General features: G+C 43.8%; 3 protein-coding genes across 3 annotated transcripts in view; all 3 read left to right on the forward strand.

The window, feature by feature from the left end:
* Nucleotides 1–4,959, forward strand: part of prom1a (prominin 1a) — a 44,307-nt gene extending 39,348 nt beyond the window's left edge. The window contains exons 24-28 of the mRNA XM_067247771.1: nucleotides 365–388; nucleotides 872–940; nucleotides 2,514–2,610; nucleotides 3,281–3,313; nucleotides 3,422–4,959. Coding sequence (XP_067103872.1) covers nucleotides 365–388; nucleotides 872–940; nucleotides 2,514–2,583 — 163 coding nt within the window. The 3' untranslated portion in view covers nucleotides 2,584–2,610; nucleotides 3,281–3,313; nucleotides 3,422–4,959. The remainder of the gene's footprint in view (nucleotides 1–364; nucleotides 389–871; nucleotides 941–2,513; nucleotides 2,611–3,280; nucleotides 3,314–3,421) is intronic.
* Nucleotides 4,960–6,688: 1,729 nt separating this feature from the next.
* fgfbp2a (fibroblast growth factor binding protein 2a) lies at nucleotides 6,689–8,610 on the forward strand. Its single transcript, XM_067247989.1, has 2 exons — nucleotides 6,689–7,794; nucleotides 7,938–8,610. Exon 1 carries the CDS (start codon nucleotides 6,689–6,691, stop codon nucleotides 7,784–7,786), a length of 1,098 nt encoding a protein of 365 aa, XP_067104090.1. The 3' UTR covers nucleotides 7,787–7,794; nucleotides 7,938–8,610.
* A 2,770-nt stretch (nucleotides 8,611–11,380) lies between these two features.
* fgfbp1a (fibroblast growth factor binding protein 1a) lies at nucleotides 11,381–12,155 on the forward strand. Its single transcript, XM_067248328.1, has one exon. The coding sequence runs from the start codon at nucleotides 11,381–11,383 to the stop codon at nucleotides 12,038–12,040; it is 660 nt and encodes a 219-aa protein (XP_067104429.1). The 3' UTR covers nucleotides 12,041–12,155.
* Nucleotides 12,156–15,809: the final 3,654 nt, after the last annotated feature.

Consider the following 15,809-nt stretch of genomic DNA (forward strand, 5'->3'; position numbering starts at 1 on the left):
CTTTCTTGCAGTTCCTCTGTTTCTGGGACTTGGCATTTTACTTTGTGATAACCATTCCCCTATTTCCATCTTTTCATCCTTCCTTTTTTTTTTCTTTTCATGGATCTGTCAAGCACTTTGCACTTTATTAAAAAAGAAAGAATTCTGAATATTAGGATAATATTCACATTCATATGTTTTAATGCATCTTGCCGTCACCCTCGCCTTGCCTGAGCACTTACAGATGTAGACAAATGCGATACACAAGTCACCAAGTGTCTTGGTCGTTGACGCCAGTTGTCACGTGACCAGAACTGTTTTACATGTATCTTCTGGTGCGTCACCATTAACGTCTGTACGTTTTGTTTTTTTGGTATCTTTGTAGCATTGAGACAATTCCTATGAAAACGTAAGATTCATTTTACCGGTTTTACCTTTCCTATCCTCTTCCTGTGTACCAGTGCTCACACACTCACCATTTCTGTGGGTCTTTGTACGTAGATTTTATTGACAAATTCTTGGTGCTGGTCTTTAGCTTTTTCTTTTGCTTGACGTGCTCCGGTATTGGGCTTATGGGCTTCCCTGTGCGTGTGGTTTCTTTAAGTGCCCCTCATTGCTAATTAAGGGCTCTTTCAATCGTTACCTTACAAAAGCTGAAGTCCACCTCTGTTTTTGTAAGTTACGGTGTAAAAACGTAAAACGCTACGGTTCCTTCTTCTACATTATATACACTTTTTGTCCGTATAAGGCTTAGCTATGATGTTTGTAACGTTTTTCCTTTTTAGAAAAAAAAGTTTTTTTAATTACGGGGGGGGTTGATAGCATGCCATGTCTTACATACCATTATCCTTTTCATAATTTTTTTTATTGTGTATGCAATGTTTTGTTTCAGTATGGAAATAGGTAATAATGGTTATCATAATGACCGTTTGCAAGGTGTCCATAACCCAGTAATGACAAGGTAAAAATAAATAAAAAGAAGATAAAAAGAAAAAAACCTTTGCATGCATGGTTGGATGAGGGGGTTGGCTAAGCGTCTGGGGGGGTGATAGTCAGGAGGGGGGTGAAGGTGTCTGAGACACAGTGCATGCCCTGGAGCTCCACTGGAGTCCTTCCTGTTCCCACTCTTCCAAGTGTTGGATTGTCATATGCTAGCTTCCAGGCCTTTCCACTGTCGTGCTGGTGTTTGTGGGTGGAGGAGGAGGTGGTGTTTGTGGATGGAGGAGGAGGTGGTGTTTGTGGGTGGAGGAGGAGGTGTTTGTGGGTGGAGGAGGAGGTGGTGTTTGTGGATGGAGGATGAGGTGGTGTTTGTGGATGGAGGAGGAGGTGGTGTTTGTGGATGGAGGAGGAGGTGGTGTTTGTGGATGGAGGAGGTGGTGTTTGTGGATGGAGGAGGTGGTGTTTGTGGATGGAGGAGGAGGTGGTGTTTGTGGATGGAGGAGGTGGTGTTTGTGGATGGAGGAGGAGGTGGTGTTTGTGGATGGACGAGGTGGTGTTTGTGGATGGAGGAGGAGGAGGTGTTTGTGGATGGACGAGGTGGTGTTTGTGGGTGGAGGAGTAGGAGGTGGTGTTTGTGGGTGGAGGAGGGTTGTGTGAAATGCATGATGTCTGAGAGGATTCTACTAACCCACCGGCATGCTCTGAATGACGTGTTCTCTGCATGTTTCCTCTGCTGTAGAGTACCTCAAACCCCGGTGAATATACACCTGATCATTTTGTTCAAAGACAGGCAAGCATGGCTGCTTTTGGTGTGTCACTAAAAAGGCCGCCCCCGAAGGTGGCGCCTAACACTCCTAACTGCATGGGTTTCAGATACCGTTTATTTATTTTTAAACAGGCATGTCTTTGGACAGCTGAAGATGCTTACTGCAACAGTGCCCAAAACACAGAGAGCATCACCAAAGGATGGAAAACTCAGACTAAACTGGGACTTCTAATCTCGTCCGTATCATAGCAGACTCAAATTCCCCATGACTTCGCTTCATCAATGACAAAACTATTTCTGGATCTGAAGGTAGTCAGTCGTACCGTATAGACCCCTGCTTACATTTAGTCATTTAGCAGACGCTCTTATCCAGAGCGACTTACAGTAAGTACAGGGACATTCCCCCGAGGCAAGTAGGGTGAAGTGCCTTGCCCAAGGACACAAAGTCATTTGGTTGGCATAGCCGGGAATCGAACTAGAAACCTTCTGATTACTAGCCCGATTCCCTCACCGCTCAGCCACCTGACTCCAGCCAGGTGTCTGTCGGCCAAGTTCAGGCTGGTTCCAAAGTAAGGCATAACACCCTTCACCATCACCAATCGTGCCATCTCCATATGGCCCAAGACACACCAAGTGTGAAAGACACTCTTTAAGTGTCAAAGAAGTGATTTGCTCTCTGTGGTTTGGGAAAGACACGGCCTGCCAAACTCTCTTCAAGAGACACACTTGAGGTAGAGGGAAGGCAAGGCCCTTACAACAAAAACCTGCATCCTGTCAGTCTCGTTTTGCCTGGCGTTGATGTTGCCCCCTCTGTGTCCTGTGCCACTAGCCTCCCTGCCTATGACACTATGACTAGGTTTCCACGGGCATCCGCCCCCCCTCGGCACATCGACTGGTGAAAGTGACGGATTTTCCCGCCCGGAAAGGTACTGAGAATAGACCGACCGCCGGGCTCCATCCCAAACCCCCTCAGCACTTATCCTTCCTTCTCTCCTCACACAGCTTTCATCTCAACTTCCTGTTTGTCTGCCCTGCTCGGCGTAATAACATCAACTTCCTGTATTGTCTGTCCGTCGAGCCTGTCCTAAAACGTCAGCTTCCTGTTTGTCTGCCGTCAGCGCATCCTAAACCATCACAGCTTTCGCACTGCCTCGCCTCTCGGTGTCTGCTGGCTGACTCGTTTCTCTCTCTCCTTCTCTTCCTCCTTTTCTTCCTCTTCTTTTCACAGCTTGTTTTAGCGCTTGTCTGCTTGCAGTGACTTTGCAGAAAAACCCTCATGGTGAGGATTGCTGTTTTTGGAATCAGTAATAAGCTTTAAATGGTTTGATGGTATTTGTGTCTAACCACTTATAACTGCTCTGTAAACTTACTGTAGACCAGGTGTCATGCGTGTGTGTTTGCCACCACTATTGACATACTACACAGCTGACTAAAGTCCTACTTGCTCTTCGTTGACAACTTACACATTTACTCCTTACAAAAGAATCAGAAATAGCCTTTGGATTATCTACAAATGAAATAAATTGAATTATAAATGAAATTGTTTTGGAAAAAAAGGATTTTACTCATTCAGATGTCTTGTCATTGTCCCTACAGTGCCATCGAAAACTGGAACTGAAACATTGGATTGTAAGTTGAGATGTTATCGACAATTTTCCAATCATAAATTATTATTATACATTGACCTACCGCTACCAAACCGTATCATTGAGAGCAGTGTTGTGTCTTTTCCTTTAGGATATCCAAACCCTGCCCTTGGACAAGACAAAGCTCTCATTAAAAAGAGGTCTTTGCTACAGAAGAAACGCGCACCCCCGGCCATCCTCCACCTTCTCCAACTCCCCGCGTTCTCTGAACATAACCAGCTCGATCTCAGAGAGGCGCCCTGTCGGACACAGTGTCGTTACCAGCCATCGCTCCCTTATTTCCTGAGTACGGAAGGCCTCTCAGAACCACACCTGCATCTGTATGCCTCTCACACCAAGCAGGGGCCAAGTTCACATGGAGGACATAGTCATCATTTACACAGCTGTTGTTGCTTAAAACATACATAAAAAGGAAAAAAAAAACTTTTGTACTTCTTAGTGTTTTGTAAATTATAGCTGAAACATCTTTGTAATGTTGTGTGGAGCTGCTAAAAGTGTATTGCTATTTTTTGCTCTTCGCAAAGATTCGTTATGACTTTGAGGAAATAGCTGTTTGGTTCATACCATGGGAAACGGACAGTTTTTTTTTAAATGGGTGGCGTGAGAACAATATTGCTCGACGTTTGTATGTTTGCAACAGACAGTCAGAGGTTGTGATCAACGATGCTGTAGGTTGAAGCACGCTGGAAGAACATCAGGCAGCCTTTAAGGCCGACTGTCTTTCGCTACAGCATGTTGTCTGGCATCCATCTTGGGAGGTGTGTAACTAGTTTAACCTTTATACACCTCGGCACAAATATCAGGAGTATATAACACTGCTTAGTTGATTTTGTTGATTAACAGTCATGCAAGCTACCATGTAGACTACTAACACGGCATGTTAATCGATATCTTTTGGGCTATTGTAGAGTTCAGACGCAAGTGGAGAACTGCTATTTGAAGCCAAATTCAATTTTTACTGTAGTTCTCAGGTTATAGTTGGGTCATAAGAATAACATATTGCTTCAAAGTTGTTTTTAATTAGTTTTTATTATCCCAAAATAGCTACAACATTGATGCATCTGAATCTGTGAAGTATGGAATGGATGAATGTATTGTGGGGGGTATTTGTATATAAGAGGTGTATTGTTAATTGTGTGAGGCGGAAAGGCTGGTCTAGGCCGTGCTGAACTCAAACATTGTAAAATCCATTCAAATACTATCACCATCTGTTACTTGTTTACAGACATGATGTTTTTTCCCTGCTGTTTGCATAGAAAATAATAAATGAAATAGACGACTTAACCAGAGAACCGCATGTGCTGTCAATCAAAAGAAAGTAGCCCAAATCCTAATTGGGGCTTTATAGAGTAAAGCAAGAGGATTTTGGTTTGTATAAGCCGGTCCACTCCTCTGACTTTCAGTGTCAATGTTCACGACGGCTCTCACAGAGGTACACGTCTGCAAACTGCTCACCTTGAACCATGTACCACCTCACTTGGCAGCTGCAGCACACCTGGAAAGATGAACTGTTTAACATCAGGTGGTGTGGAGTTCCCCAGGGCACTGTTCTATCTGCTGTGTCGTTGGAGAGCATCCTTGGATGGTGACTAACTACAAGTGTACAAAATTGTGAATAAACTATTACCAGTTTCGATTTAACTCCTGGGATTCTTCATGTTTTTGGTTTCTTTTGCAACTCTTCCACAGGCAGTGGTGCTCAATGTTTATCAACTCTTCCACAGGCAGTGGTGCTCAATGTTTATCAACTCTTCCACAGGCAGTGGTGCTACATTTTTATCAAAAGTGGTACATTTCAGAGAAGCAGCTCCTTTTTTAGGATTGCATGGTTTTGTTCTCACGTAATAACTGGCATCCACACATGTTCACGAACATTTGTCATGATATAGTCACCTTCCATATTTTACATAAGACCTCAGTCTTATGTAATGTTGTCATTGTTGGGTAGAACATACTGTACTGGGGTATTTTAGCTTTTTCTGCTGGCTGGGCCACCGGTTTTCCCCAGTCGTTCAGCAGGCATGTTTAACTCAAACATCCATCCTCGAAACCACAAGGCCTCCGAAACCACGTTTCCTCGCCCCTAACGTGCAAATAGATACGTGTGTCTTGGGAAGAGGAGAAATGGAACACATCTATCATCACATGACAATAATGTGTTTGTTCAGCACTTTACGTACAGGGGGGATTCGAACCTGCGACCCCCTTCCTAGGCAGTCGCATCCTCTACCAGATGAGACGAATACGAGGTTCTACGCTCACAGCCTCATCGTTCCTCTGGCCGTCTGTGGCGATCGATTCAGGGCGTCAACATTGCAGCCTCGCGTATTCAGCTGACATGCAGACCTTCATTCGGCTTGTGGTCACGGAGTACGAATCCTTTGATTCCAACCAGCAGAGCTAACCTGCTCCGGGGTGTTTACATAGCGGGTCCTGCATCACTCACAAGGACCTCTTTATCCCTCGGCAGGATTGATTGCTATGAAAATAAAGCACGTGTGAACCCCCTCCTCCTCCCGGTCCTGCAGCACACCCATGCTCCACACAGGCTGTTGTCCTAACCCGGACAGCAATGTTACCAGCTATTCTGGTTCACGCTAAATTGGCACGATAATTACTTCCTGTGTTACATTCTAAATGAGCCTTTCCCCACCCCCACCAGCATCTGTGTTTGTGAGTTGGAAGAGTCCATTTCCCACCAAGTTTTCCCACATTCACAGTTTGAGAATGCGATTGTGTTTATGTTTGGATGGAAATTATAGGCTGTGATGCAGGGTTGCAAACCTCAACTAACGTTTAAACGGCAGTGAGCCTTGAATGTTCTTGAACGATGGCATGTTAAGGCAACGACTTGACATGTTCACTACACTTAACCCAAAAACCCTGTTGCATAAACTCTTCGTTGGTATAAATCCAAAGGTCTTTCAATGAATGCCAGTCTGGGGAATTATCCGGTTGTCTCAGCATAATCATCAATGAAACATTTCATGGCCTACAGTATAGACAACGATTATACAGCACCTGGGTAAACGTGAGGCCATCAATGTTCTCTAGCCCCTTTGCCCTGTACCTTCATGTCAGCCTCCCAATTGGTTTCACATGTGCCCTTGGCTTTCATTGACAGTCCCCAGACAAGCATAAATTATGGTCTCACAGCGAAGCAGGCACTGCCCCCCCCTCCTTCGCCCCCCCCTCCCTCTTTCAGGAGACCTCTTTTAGACAACCTCCCCCCCCCCCCCCCCCCGCCCCCCCACCTGAATGCCCCCTTTGTGCACAGAGCCCTTATAAAGCAGGAGGCTTCCTCAGCTTGTGCAGTCCTACTCTCACCCTCCGTCACATTCACGCATCAGGCTCGACCATGTGGACTCTGACCAAAACCCTGCTGCTCCTCGCCTGCTGCCTCTGGGCGGCCGAGGGGCAGGGCGAGAACGGCAACGCGAGGGCCCCCGTGAACGGGGCACCGGAGACCAGGAAAAACGTGTGGGAGGACCCCATCCAGTTCACCAACAAGGGGAACGATGCCTGCACCATGATCGTCACCGGCCAGGGCGAATTCACCAGGCTGCGGATATCGTGCCGGGGGGAGAACAGCTCCTACTGGTGCGAGTACATGGGGAAACCTCAGACCTGTCGCTCCTACAACAACAACCCCAGGCATTACTTCACCCAGATCATGTGGGACCTGAGGAAACTGCCAAACGCTTGCCAGGCACCCAAGTCTATCAAGCCCCAGATGTGCAAGAGGGCGCCTGAAGAGTCTGGGCTGGTCTTCTCCTCTGCCTCCACATCTGAAGCAGCCGCCCCACAGAAGCCGGAGAGGACCCAGGAGAGGCAGCCCACTCAGGGCAGACCAGAGCCTAAGGCACCCACGACCAAGCAGATAGGAGCTAAGCCAGCCGCAGCCAAACCTGAGCAAGCCAAACCAGCCAGACCAGAGCAAGCAAAGCCAGAGCAAGCCAAACCTGAGCAGGTAAAACCAGCCAGACCAGAGCAAGCAAAGCCAGAGCAAGCCAAACCTGAGCAAGCCAAACCAGCCAGACCAGAGCCAGCGAAGCCAGAGCAAGCCAAACCTGAGCAGGCGAAACCAGTCAGACCAGAGCAAGCCAAGCCAGAGCAAGCCAAACCTGAGCAGGCGAAACCAGCCCCTACGAAGCCAGTGCAAGCTAAACCAGAACAGGCAAGACCAGATCAAACAAGACCGGCACCTGCAAGACCTGCAGCAGCCAAGCCGGACCAATCCAAGACAGATCAGGAACAAGGCAAAGCTGCTCCGGCCAAGCCAGGCAAGCCAGTAGGGAAAATACCCGCACTAAAGAAGATGTTGACTCCTAAGCCTGCCCCTCCAAAGCCTACCAAGGCGGCTGTGAAAAGCAATGCCAAGAAGATGGCCCAAGAATATTGCTGGAGATCACTCCAGGGGGTCTGTACCTACGTGATTGGTTGGTTTCAGAATTAATACAGAGGGTGAGTAAAAGTCATCGTTCAAATAGTTGACACTGTACTGTGACGTTATGAAGATTTTTTGTGTGTGAAAACAACCTCATACTTGTGTCTTGAATGTATACGTAAATCTTTCTAAATGTCAATTGTTTTTGTTGTTTTTACAGTTTTTCATTCCTTGAGAAGATGACTTCGAAGGTCCTTAGTGGTGCTCAACGCGGCTTCCCAGAAGAGGGGTTTGATAAACGCTGAAGAGCTATGACGCCCTCTTCAGGAGAACGACAGTTATGACATTTCTGTCAAACTATACGCTGCCACTATTTCACCATGAGTTATGTATGAATGTTACATCAAGGCTGATACTGTTCCGATTTGCTTGGGAGAGCGTCATTCCAAGTTTCACAACGATGACTGAAAACATAATGCAACCTGACATTAGCATTGGGTTTGGACAGATTATGTGTATCCATCATCTTTCAAATTTACATAATGATAGCCTACTCAAAGTGACATGGTTTTTAACCTTAACTTTTTTATGGTTTCGTGTCAAATCAGACAGTTAAACGTTTTCCGACTCTATAATGGACTCTCCTAAGGCAGATAAGCCATTGGTTTCACCTTTTTTATTTTTAAGTTTGTATCACTCTATACTATGTATCGAATATACTTTGCGGGATAACAACAAGGTTTTGAGTTAACGTAGAGTGTCTGAAAATGACAACTTCACTATAGTTCATTGGACTGAAATGTTACAAAAATGTCTGAATGGATGTCTACATTTGTATGTAGATGAATGTGCTTATGAATAAAAGTTGGTTCCTACTTCTTATAAGTCTTAGTTACTTGGTTCCCGTCTCCTTAAACAACCTTAAACAAACCGTGTATGGTTTCAAGGGTTTGTTTTCAGCTTTGGTAGCAAAGGTAACATTAGTTAGCTAGTCCTAATGCGAGCACACGGTGAACCGTTTAGCATTAATTAGAGCAGATGTACAGTTTTTTTTTTTTTTTGCTTTATGTAATATAAACATTCTTTGGAACTCAAATTGTTATTATGGGACATTAATTTGTAAATTTACATGTCTGGTTTGTTTTCTAGGGCTACCCTATGCATGTGAGCCTCGTGTGAGTGTGAGTCTCAATTAATTAGTCATTTTAGGAAGTCAACATTTGTCATTTGAATACAAATTCAATACATCAATACAAGTGCACTGATTTTCTGTTGTCTTTGGTGAGACAAGTTTAGTCAAAAAATAAATAAGAAAATAAGTCAGTACCATTCCCCAAACTATTTCAATTGTAATATAAATTAAAATATATACTAGGCCTATATATATACAGCTCAGCAGCGGTTGTTTTATCATCCGCTGTTGTGTTGGGAGCAAAAAATGATGTTAATTAAGGAAGAGTGCCCGGCAGAACTAGCATTGTCCTTGTTCCGTGGCGTAACGCAGGCATGCCGCTCTAAAGCCCCTTTCCCCCTACTAATCAAGTTTACATCAATGCGACAGAGCTTACAGAAGGCATGATATTGGTCTTTGCTGCTCTTAGTGACAAAATTGAATTCTGAACTCCACGTAAGTTTGAAGGATGTCTTTCTTTTTGGCATTTGAAAGCCTACGCGAGTGGTAAATTGCGACGGTGGGCAGGAAGGGTCAAAAAGGAGGACAAACGGGCGAAAAGGAGGACACGCAACAGCGGTCCGGACAAAGGGCTGGAAAACCGAAATGTCCGGACGAAATCCGGACGTCTGGTCACCCTAACTACCGTAGGTACATGCCCCTATAGCGTCTTTACTAAAGTGTAGGCCTACGTCCTTGTATGGATTGTATTAACGTTTGTCCTGCCTCTTCATGCAATGTGAATATTTCAACATTATTTAATTAGGCAAATTGTAGCCTATGGTTCATCTCCAGGCACACGTCTTTTCGTAGTGCAGTAGGCCGATTATTCCAAGGAGTGGCGCACTTGGCCTATTTAGTGTTTGTCAGGTATTACAAATGTCCCATTTATATCTGCCAAAGTAGCCTAAAACATGCCTTTTAGCAATTAAAACATTTTTTCATTTCATTTTTTTAATTGTTGTGTTTCGATACAGCATGTTGTCTGACATTCTCCATCTTGGGAGGTGGTGCATGGGAATTACTGTCCAGAGATTAACCAAACATTAACTCTCCCCTTCTGCTTATTTTGGCAAAACAAAGTGTCAGGTTAGGGATTGGTTCCAGATGTGTGTCCTGTGTGTAAGAAAGTAAATTCCTAAAATCAGATTTCTGGGAACAATTTTTTTCTTTTCTGAACTGTCAACAGTTTCCAACTACTATGACTCAGGCTACTGTAACTCACATGTGTGGTGGGCTTGAGGATGTTTGTCTTAAAGTCAAGGTGTGCAACAATATACTGTATATTGTATATGTATGTTTGAAACGTCATTGTGTAGGGTCTTGCAATTCACGCATAAGTTGTACAATAAACCTTTTCACTGAAGATATTTCAAGCCTTCATAAAAAGGGTTTAAAAAAAAGTGATTGCTTTAAACTTACTTCCACACCTAATCAGTATATTTTGGACTATTGTACCTTCACCCTCCCAGTTGGTTTCTCATGGGCCCCTGGCTTTCAATGACAGTCCCACAGAGCCCTTATAAAGCAGGAGGCTCCCTCAGCTTGTGCAGTCCTACTCTCACCCTCCGTCACATTCAAGCATCAGGCTCGACCATGTGGACTCTGACCAGCACCCTTTTTAATTCCTTGAGAAGATGACTTAGAAGGTGTGACCTTAGTGGTGCTCAACCTGGTTTCCCAGAAGAGGGGTTTGATGAATGGGCTCTCCCAAGGCAGATAAGCCGCTGAATGTCAAATTTAATCATGGATGTCTACATTTGTATGTAGATTAATGTGATTATCAATAAAAGTTGGTTTCTACTTCTTGTAAGTCTTACTTGGGTCCTGTCTCCTAAATACGTGTATTATGGTTTAACGTTTGTCCTCTTCATATGCAGTTAGCCCTAATATTTCCACATTATTTAATAATGCTAATTATATGGTTCAGCTTCAGACACACGTCATTTCGTAGTGCAGTATCTATTTTATTCCAGCAAATGGCGCACTTGTGTCACTAGTTTTTGTGTGGTCAAAAAATGTAGACTGTTGCCCATGTGCTGTAGATCCTGATAAAGCGGATTTTAGCAAATAGCTGGTATTTTGCTCACGTTATCCTGGGCAAATCCAGCATCACCCAGAGTCATGTAATATGGAACCCCAGCCTCTCTCTCTCTCTCTCTCTTTCTTTCTCTCCCTCTCTGTCACCCCACATGGAAGAGGAAATGTAGTTTAGAAATTTAGTATTCAAGGTGGGTGTGTCGGCGTGCTATAAATCCCACGTGCCGTTTCTCCAGGTGTCACAACGGGAATTATTTTCACTGGATTTACAGGTGAGCTTCTTGAATGATAACCCCAAAACTATATTAGGCTATATTAAAACTTTCGACCAATCTGCATAATCACATTTACTAGACCGTCAGTAAGAATGTATGAATTATTGTGATGTGTAAATTGTAATATGATATTAATTCTACAGGTTGTCCCGCTGCTTTTTGTGTGCTACCATGACAATGACGTTCCTCACAAACCTAGCACTCCTGTTATTTTTGGCGTGCATGTCACAACAGTTTATAGCGGCAAACTGTCAGAAAGGCCAAGCCAGAAAAGGAAAAACTGATGGAAAAGATAAAGAAAGGATACAAAAGGAAGGTGAACTAAAGACCCCTGTCCTCTCTCCAGTCAAGGACAGCAGTCACAAATCTCCGAACAGAAGTGTTTTGAAGGGGAAATTCTCCACAAAAAATCACACGCACTGCACCTGGGTAGCTACAGGCGACGATGCTTTCACGCTTGGGATAAGCTGCAAAAAAGACGAAAGGAGTTTTGATTGTGAATATTCCGCCAAACCGTCCTTGTGCCCGCAGTACGAGTCAAATTCGAAAATGTACTGGAAGCAGATTGCTAGAGCGTTAAGAAAACAAAGGAAATTGTGCGTTCACACCACTTCATTAATTCGAGCAGGTATGTGCAGAAAAGCTCCGAGCGATGCACATTTCAAACTCAACAGCATAGGTATGCCTACCCCGCCTTCATCTCTGCCGCAGCCGTCAGGTTTAAGAGCTTGTCCTGATCGGGTTGATAAGCGAAAACTGGCGGAGGACTATTGCAACCAATCCTGGTCCAGTTTTTGTACTTTCTTTTTCTCCATGGTCCAGAGTGATGATTGCTGAGGTTAAATTACAAAGACTGTGAACGGAATTCTTACTCTTTATTGTTCATTGAAAGTTCAATGACAAGAGTCTTTTCTCCACGCCAAGTGTTTTTTCTCCACGCCGCTTTCTGACATTTGTCTACTGAATTGTTGTTTTCTTTAAAGATACTTACATAATAAATACAATTTTACAAGAATCTTGTCATTTTACACTTATTAGTGATTCATATAGCTATTTACAGCGTTTATAGTTTTTGTTCAAGCTGAAACTTAAGAAATAATGCACTAAGAATGTACCCTCCCCCCCCCCCCCCCCCCCCCACACACACACACACACAGCAGCAGATACTTCCTATGCACAGTATGGTGGACAAAAGCTTAGTAGTTTGAGCAGGTTGGATAAAGACACTGTAATTAAACTCACAAGGAGATTTGACTCACATTCCATGGCAGGGGCAGTTGGCTATGGAAACAGTAAGCCTTGGAAGCGAAATCTCATTACATCTGATTTGACATTGTAATGTAGCCATAACATCCAGATCATGCAGTAACACCGGTTCATTTTGCAGAGTAGGCCTATTGCTAAATATTAGATACAGTATGATATAGTTTGGTATAAATTATAGGGGTGGGAATCTTACTTTACAATGTGTCTCCCTTGGTGGGGGACTCCACAAGGACACACATCAACAAATAAAACAATATTAATAATCTTAAAACGAGAACTACTGTCATATCATGCATAAAACATGATTGGGCCTTGTTTAGAACAAAATAGGCCTACATGTTAAATTATGTATCTCAATGTTGAGATATGTTATGCCCATATAATCTTTCAGTAATGTAGGCCTATCAGGTCAGAAAAAAACAATCCTTACGGCCCTGAAATTAGTTCACACAATCTTTCTGTGGAACATTTCTGACATGTAGACATTGTGACTGAACTATGACTACACCATATGGGGAGTCAGGTGGCTGAGCGGTGAGGGAGTCGGGCTAGTAATCCGAAGGTTGCAAGTTCGATGTCATGAAGTGAAGTGCCTTTGCCTCGGGGGGAATGTCCCTGTACTTACCGTAAGTCGCTCTGGATAAGAGCGTCTGCTAAATGACTAAATGTAAATGTACACCGACAGCTTTTTCAATCACTCGCTGTTCTTGTAGGACACTTTCACATCGCAACGATGTCTGTTGAAACTTGTTCAACTTAGGCTACACTATATGAATCTTCCCAGGAGCCACTTCATATTCATTGATGAATGGCCTTCTGAAAATAAATAATTTGAAAATGACAACACAAAAGCTGTCCTGTAGTAGTTTAAACGGTAGGCTAATACCTGTTTGTTTACAGTTGCTGTTTAACTTTTGGATCTGTACATAAACACCTGCATAACTGTAAAACAGTATGTTCCTAACGTAACCCCAACTCTGACTATTATAGGATGCACCAAAAGATGAACGGCATTTAACTTGTTACTAATGTGAACTGTGAGTGTGGATAGAATGTGTTTGTAAACATGTTACCACAGGTGTTAACAGTTTAAAAAACTACACCGTACAGGATAATTTTGGGGGTTTTAACCAGTGGACCAAAAAAAAACAACCCTATCGTACATAGCTGGATAATGCGTGGCAGGCCCGCACACTCCCCAAAAATGTGGAGGACAAAAAGAGTATAGCCTATACTTCTTGAACCTGCAGCGATGGTTTACACATCGCTCCAGGCACCGTTACAGCTAGGCTCCATCTGAAGGAGCAACAATCACAACTCAATCACAAACGGCTTCAGAACATCAATCATCACGCCACCAACGGAAAGAGTTCCTCGGGGCACTTCAGTTCTAGGACTTTCTAGCATCATTACCCGACGTGCAGACGGAGGAATAAGAACTCTGTGTCTCTTTCGTCTGGTAAAACTGAGTGACCCAATAGTTCGTTTATTTTAATTGGGCTAATACATTTAATCGCTGTAGCAGCTATTCCTTGGCTATTCTCACTACCCGTCTGAGGATGCATGAGTTCGACAGTAGGCCTACAATATCCCAAACTATACAAATAATTAGTAGAGCTAAATATAGTCATAGCATCTAGTTCACTTCCTCTGAGACGATATTGAACTCCTGGACAGACCCGGGGAGCTGTTCAGTTTTCAGGTTACACAAATCCTTTTCTCACTTTGCCCGTACTACAGTAATACACACACTCACACACATTAAAAACACTACACAGGTCTACTAAGTCATACTGGGCGCTCAACCTCATGACACCTTTCCACTTCCTGCAAGTAGGTGGAGCCAACGCCATTGTTTGTGAGCCGACCAGGGTGGCCTGATTCTCTATGTACCCTGATTGGTTTAAAACACGGGCCATGGTCAAAGCCACGGTCAAAGGAAAACACACCCTGCCACCACTCTGATCGACAGATTTGGAGGCGTGTGTGTGTCAGTTAGGAGATTGTTTTTTAAAGAGCCTTAGAGTTGGGGTTGGTGTACACATGACGATTAAGGGAATTATTGGAGCCCTTACAAAAATGTCATTGTTCGTGTATAATAAAAGCCCACTTCCCCAATGTTCTTTTAAAGTTCTGATTCCAACTTTATTTGGCTCTGGGGATGGGTTGTAGGAAAACAGAGTGAACCAGAGATGTGGTAGGCCACACACAAAGTTCTATAAGGTGATGTAATGCAAAACAAACTCTATTAGACTTGTATTTTTTTTTAATTCACATTCTCTGGGATCAAATATAATTGGGGTCTTAATCCGAAATCGTGATTTTTGGGAGTTTTTGACGCCTGTGCTAGACCATGACATTGGATTTTAATCCTGCATAGTTTATTATGCAGACCAGCGGAGATATTGGAATCTGTCAAACTGGCCCTGGGATCCAAGACCAATGACATTTTATTTCTGAAAGCATAAATATTTATACTGAAAGCAAGCAGAGGATCAAGTGATCTTAAGTGCATCGTTCATCGACTAGTATTTCGACGATCAGAGTCAAGGAACGGTCTATATTTACCAGGTGCAGCGCTAAATAACCACGACAGCTTCCTGGCAAGCTGCTACAAGTTCAACATACATGACTTTTCTGACCCCATACTGACCCCAAACTGTCCTCTTTCATCACACCAGGGCCTGACAGTGGAGCAATAACCAACCACACCTGACAAGGATGTCAGTATCTATGTCAACAAACTGCAAGGACCCATTCTTATCGGGTAATCTTAGTACATTTACATTTAGTCATTTAGCAGACGCTCTTATCCAGAGCGACTTACAGTAAGTACAGGGATATTCTCCCCGAGGCAAGTAGGGTGAAGTGCCTTGCCCAAGGACACAACGTCAGTTGTCATGACCGGGAATCGTACTGGCGACCTTCGGATTACTAGCCCGACTCCCCCGCCCGGCTCAGCCACCTGACTCCCATAGTACCTGAAGGCTGTAATTATCTGTTTTAGCTCGGGGCACTAAAACAGTCAGGGACATCCAGCATCACTATTTTGTATTTTCCTCTTGACCTCGTAATATCTGTTTGGTTATTCTTTGTCACCGAGTACTTAGTGACAGCCTCATTTTTGCTTTGACTTGAAGCAATTATGAATTTGTTATGTTTCACGACTGAATAATACAACCCTGAATGTAACAGAATATACAATAGTCAATCCAGGAATGAAAGATGCTGCTTTTTCAACGAGTCAAAAGTTACAGACGCTCACAGCAGGAGCCTGCTAAAACATGAAACGATTTTCTCGAGGTGGAACCTGAAGCGAATTGCTGAATGATTTAGTATG

This window comes from Osmerus mordax, chromosome 12 (assembly GCF_038355195.1).
Source record: "Osmerus mordax isolate fOsmMor3 chromosome 12, fOsmMor3.pri, whole genome shotgun sequence".
Classification (NCBI taxonomy): Eukaryota; Metazoa; Chordata; class Actinopteri; order Osmeriformes; family Osmeridae; genus Osmerus; species Osmerus mordax.

Bases quoted from the DNA above. Each gene is read 5' to 3' on its own strand.
- fgfbp2a (XM_067247989.1), top strand. From the start codon at position 6,689: ATGTGGACTCTGACCAAAACCCTGCTGCTCCTCGCCTGCTGCCTCTGG.
- fgfbp1a (XM_067248328.1), top strand. From the start codon at position 11,381: ATGACGTTCCTCACAAACCTAGCACTCCTGTTATTTTTGGCGTGCATG.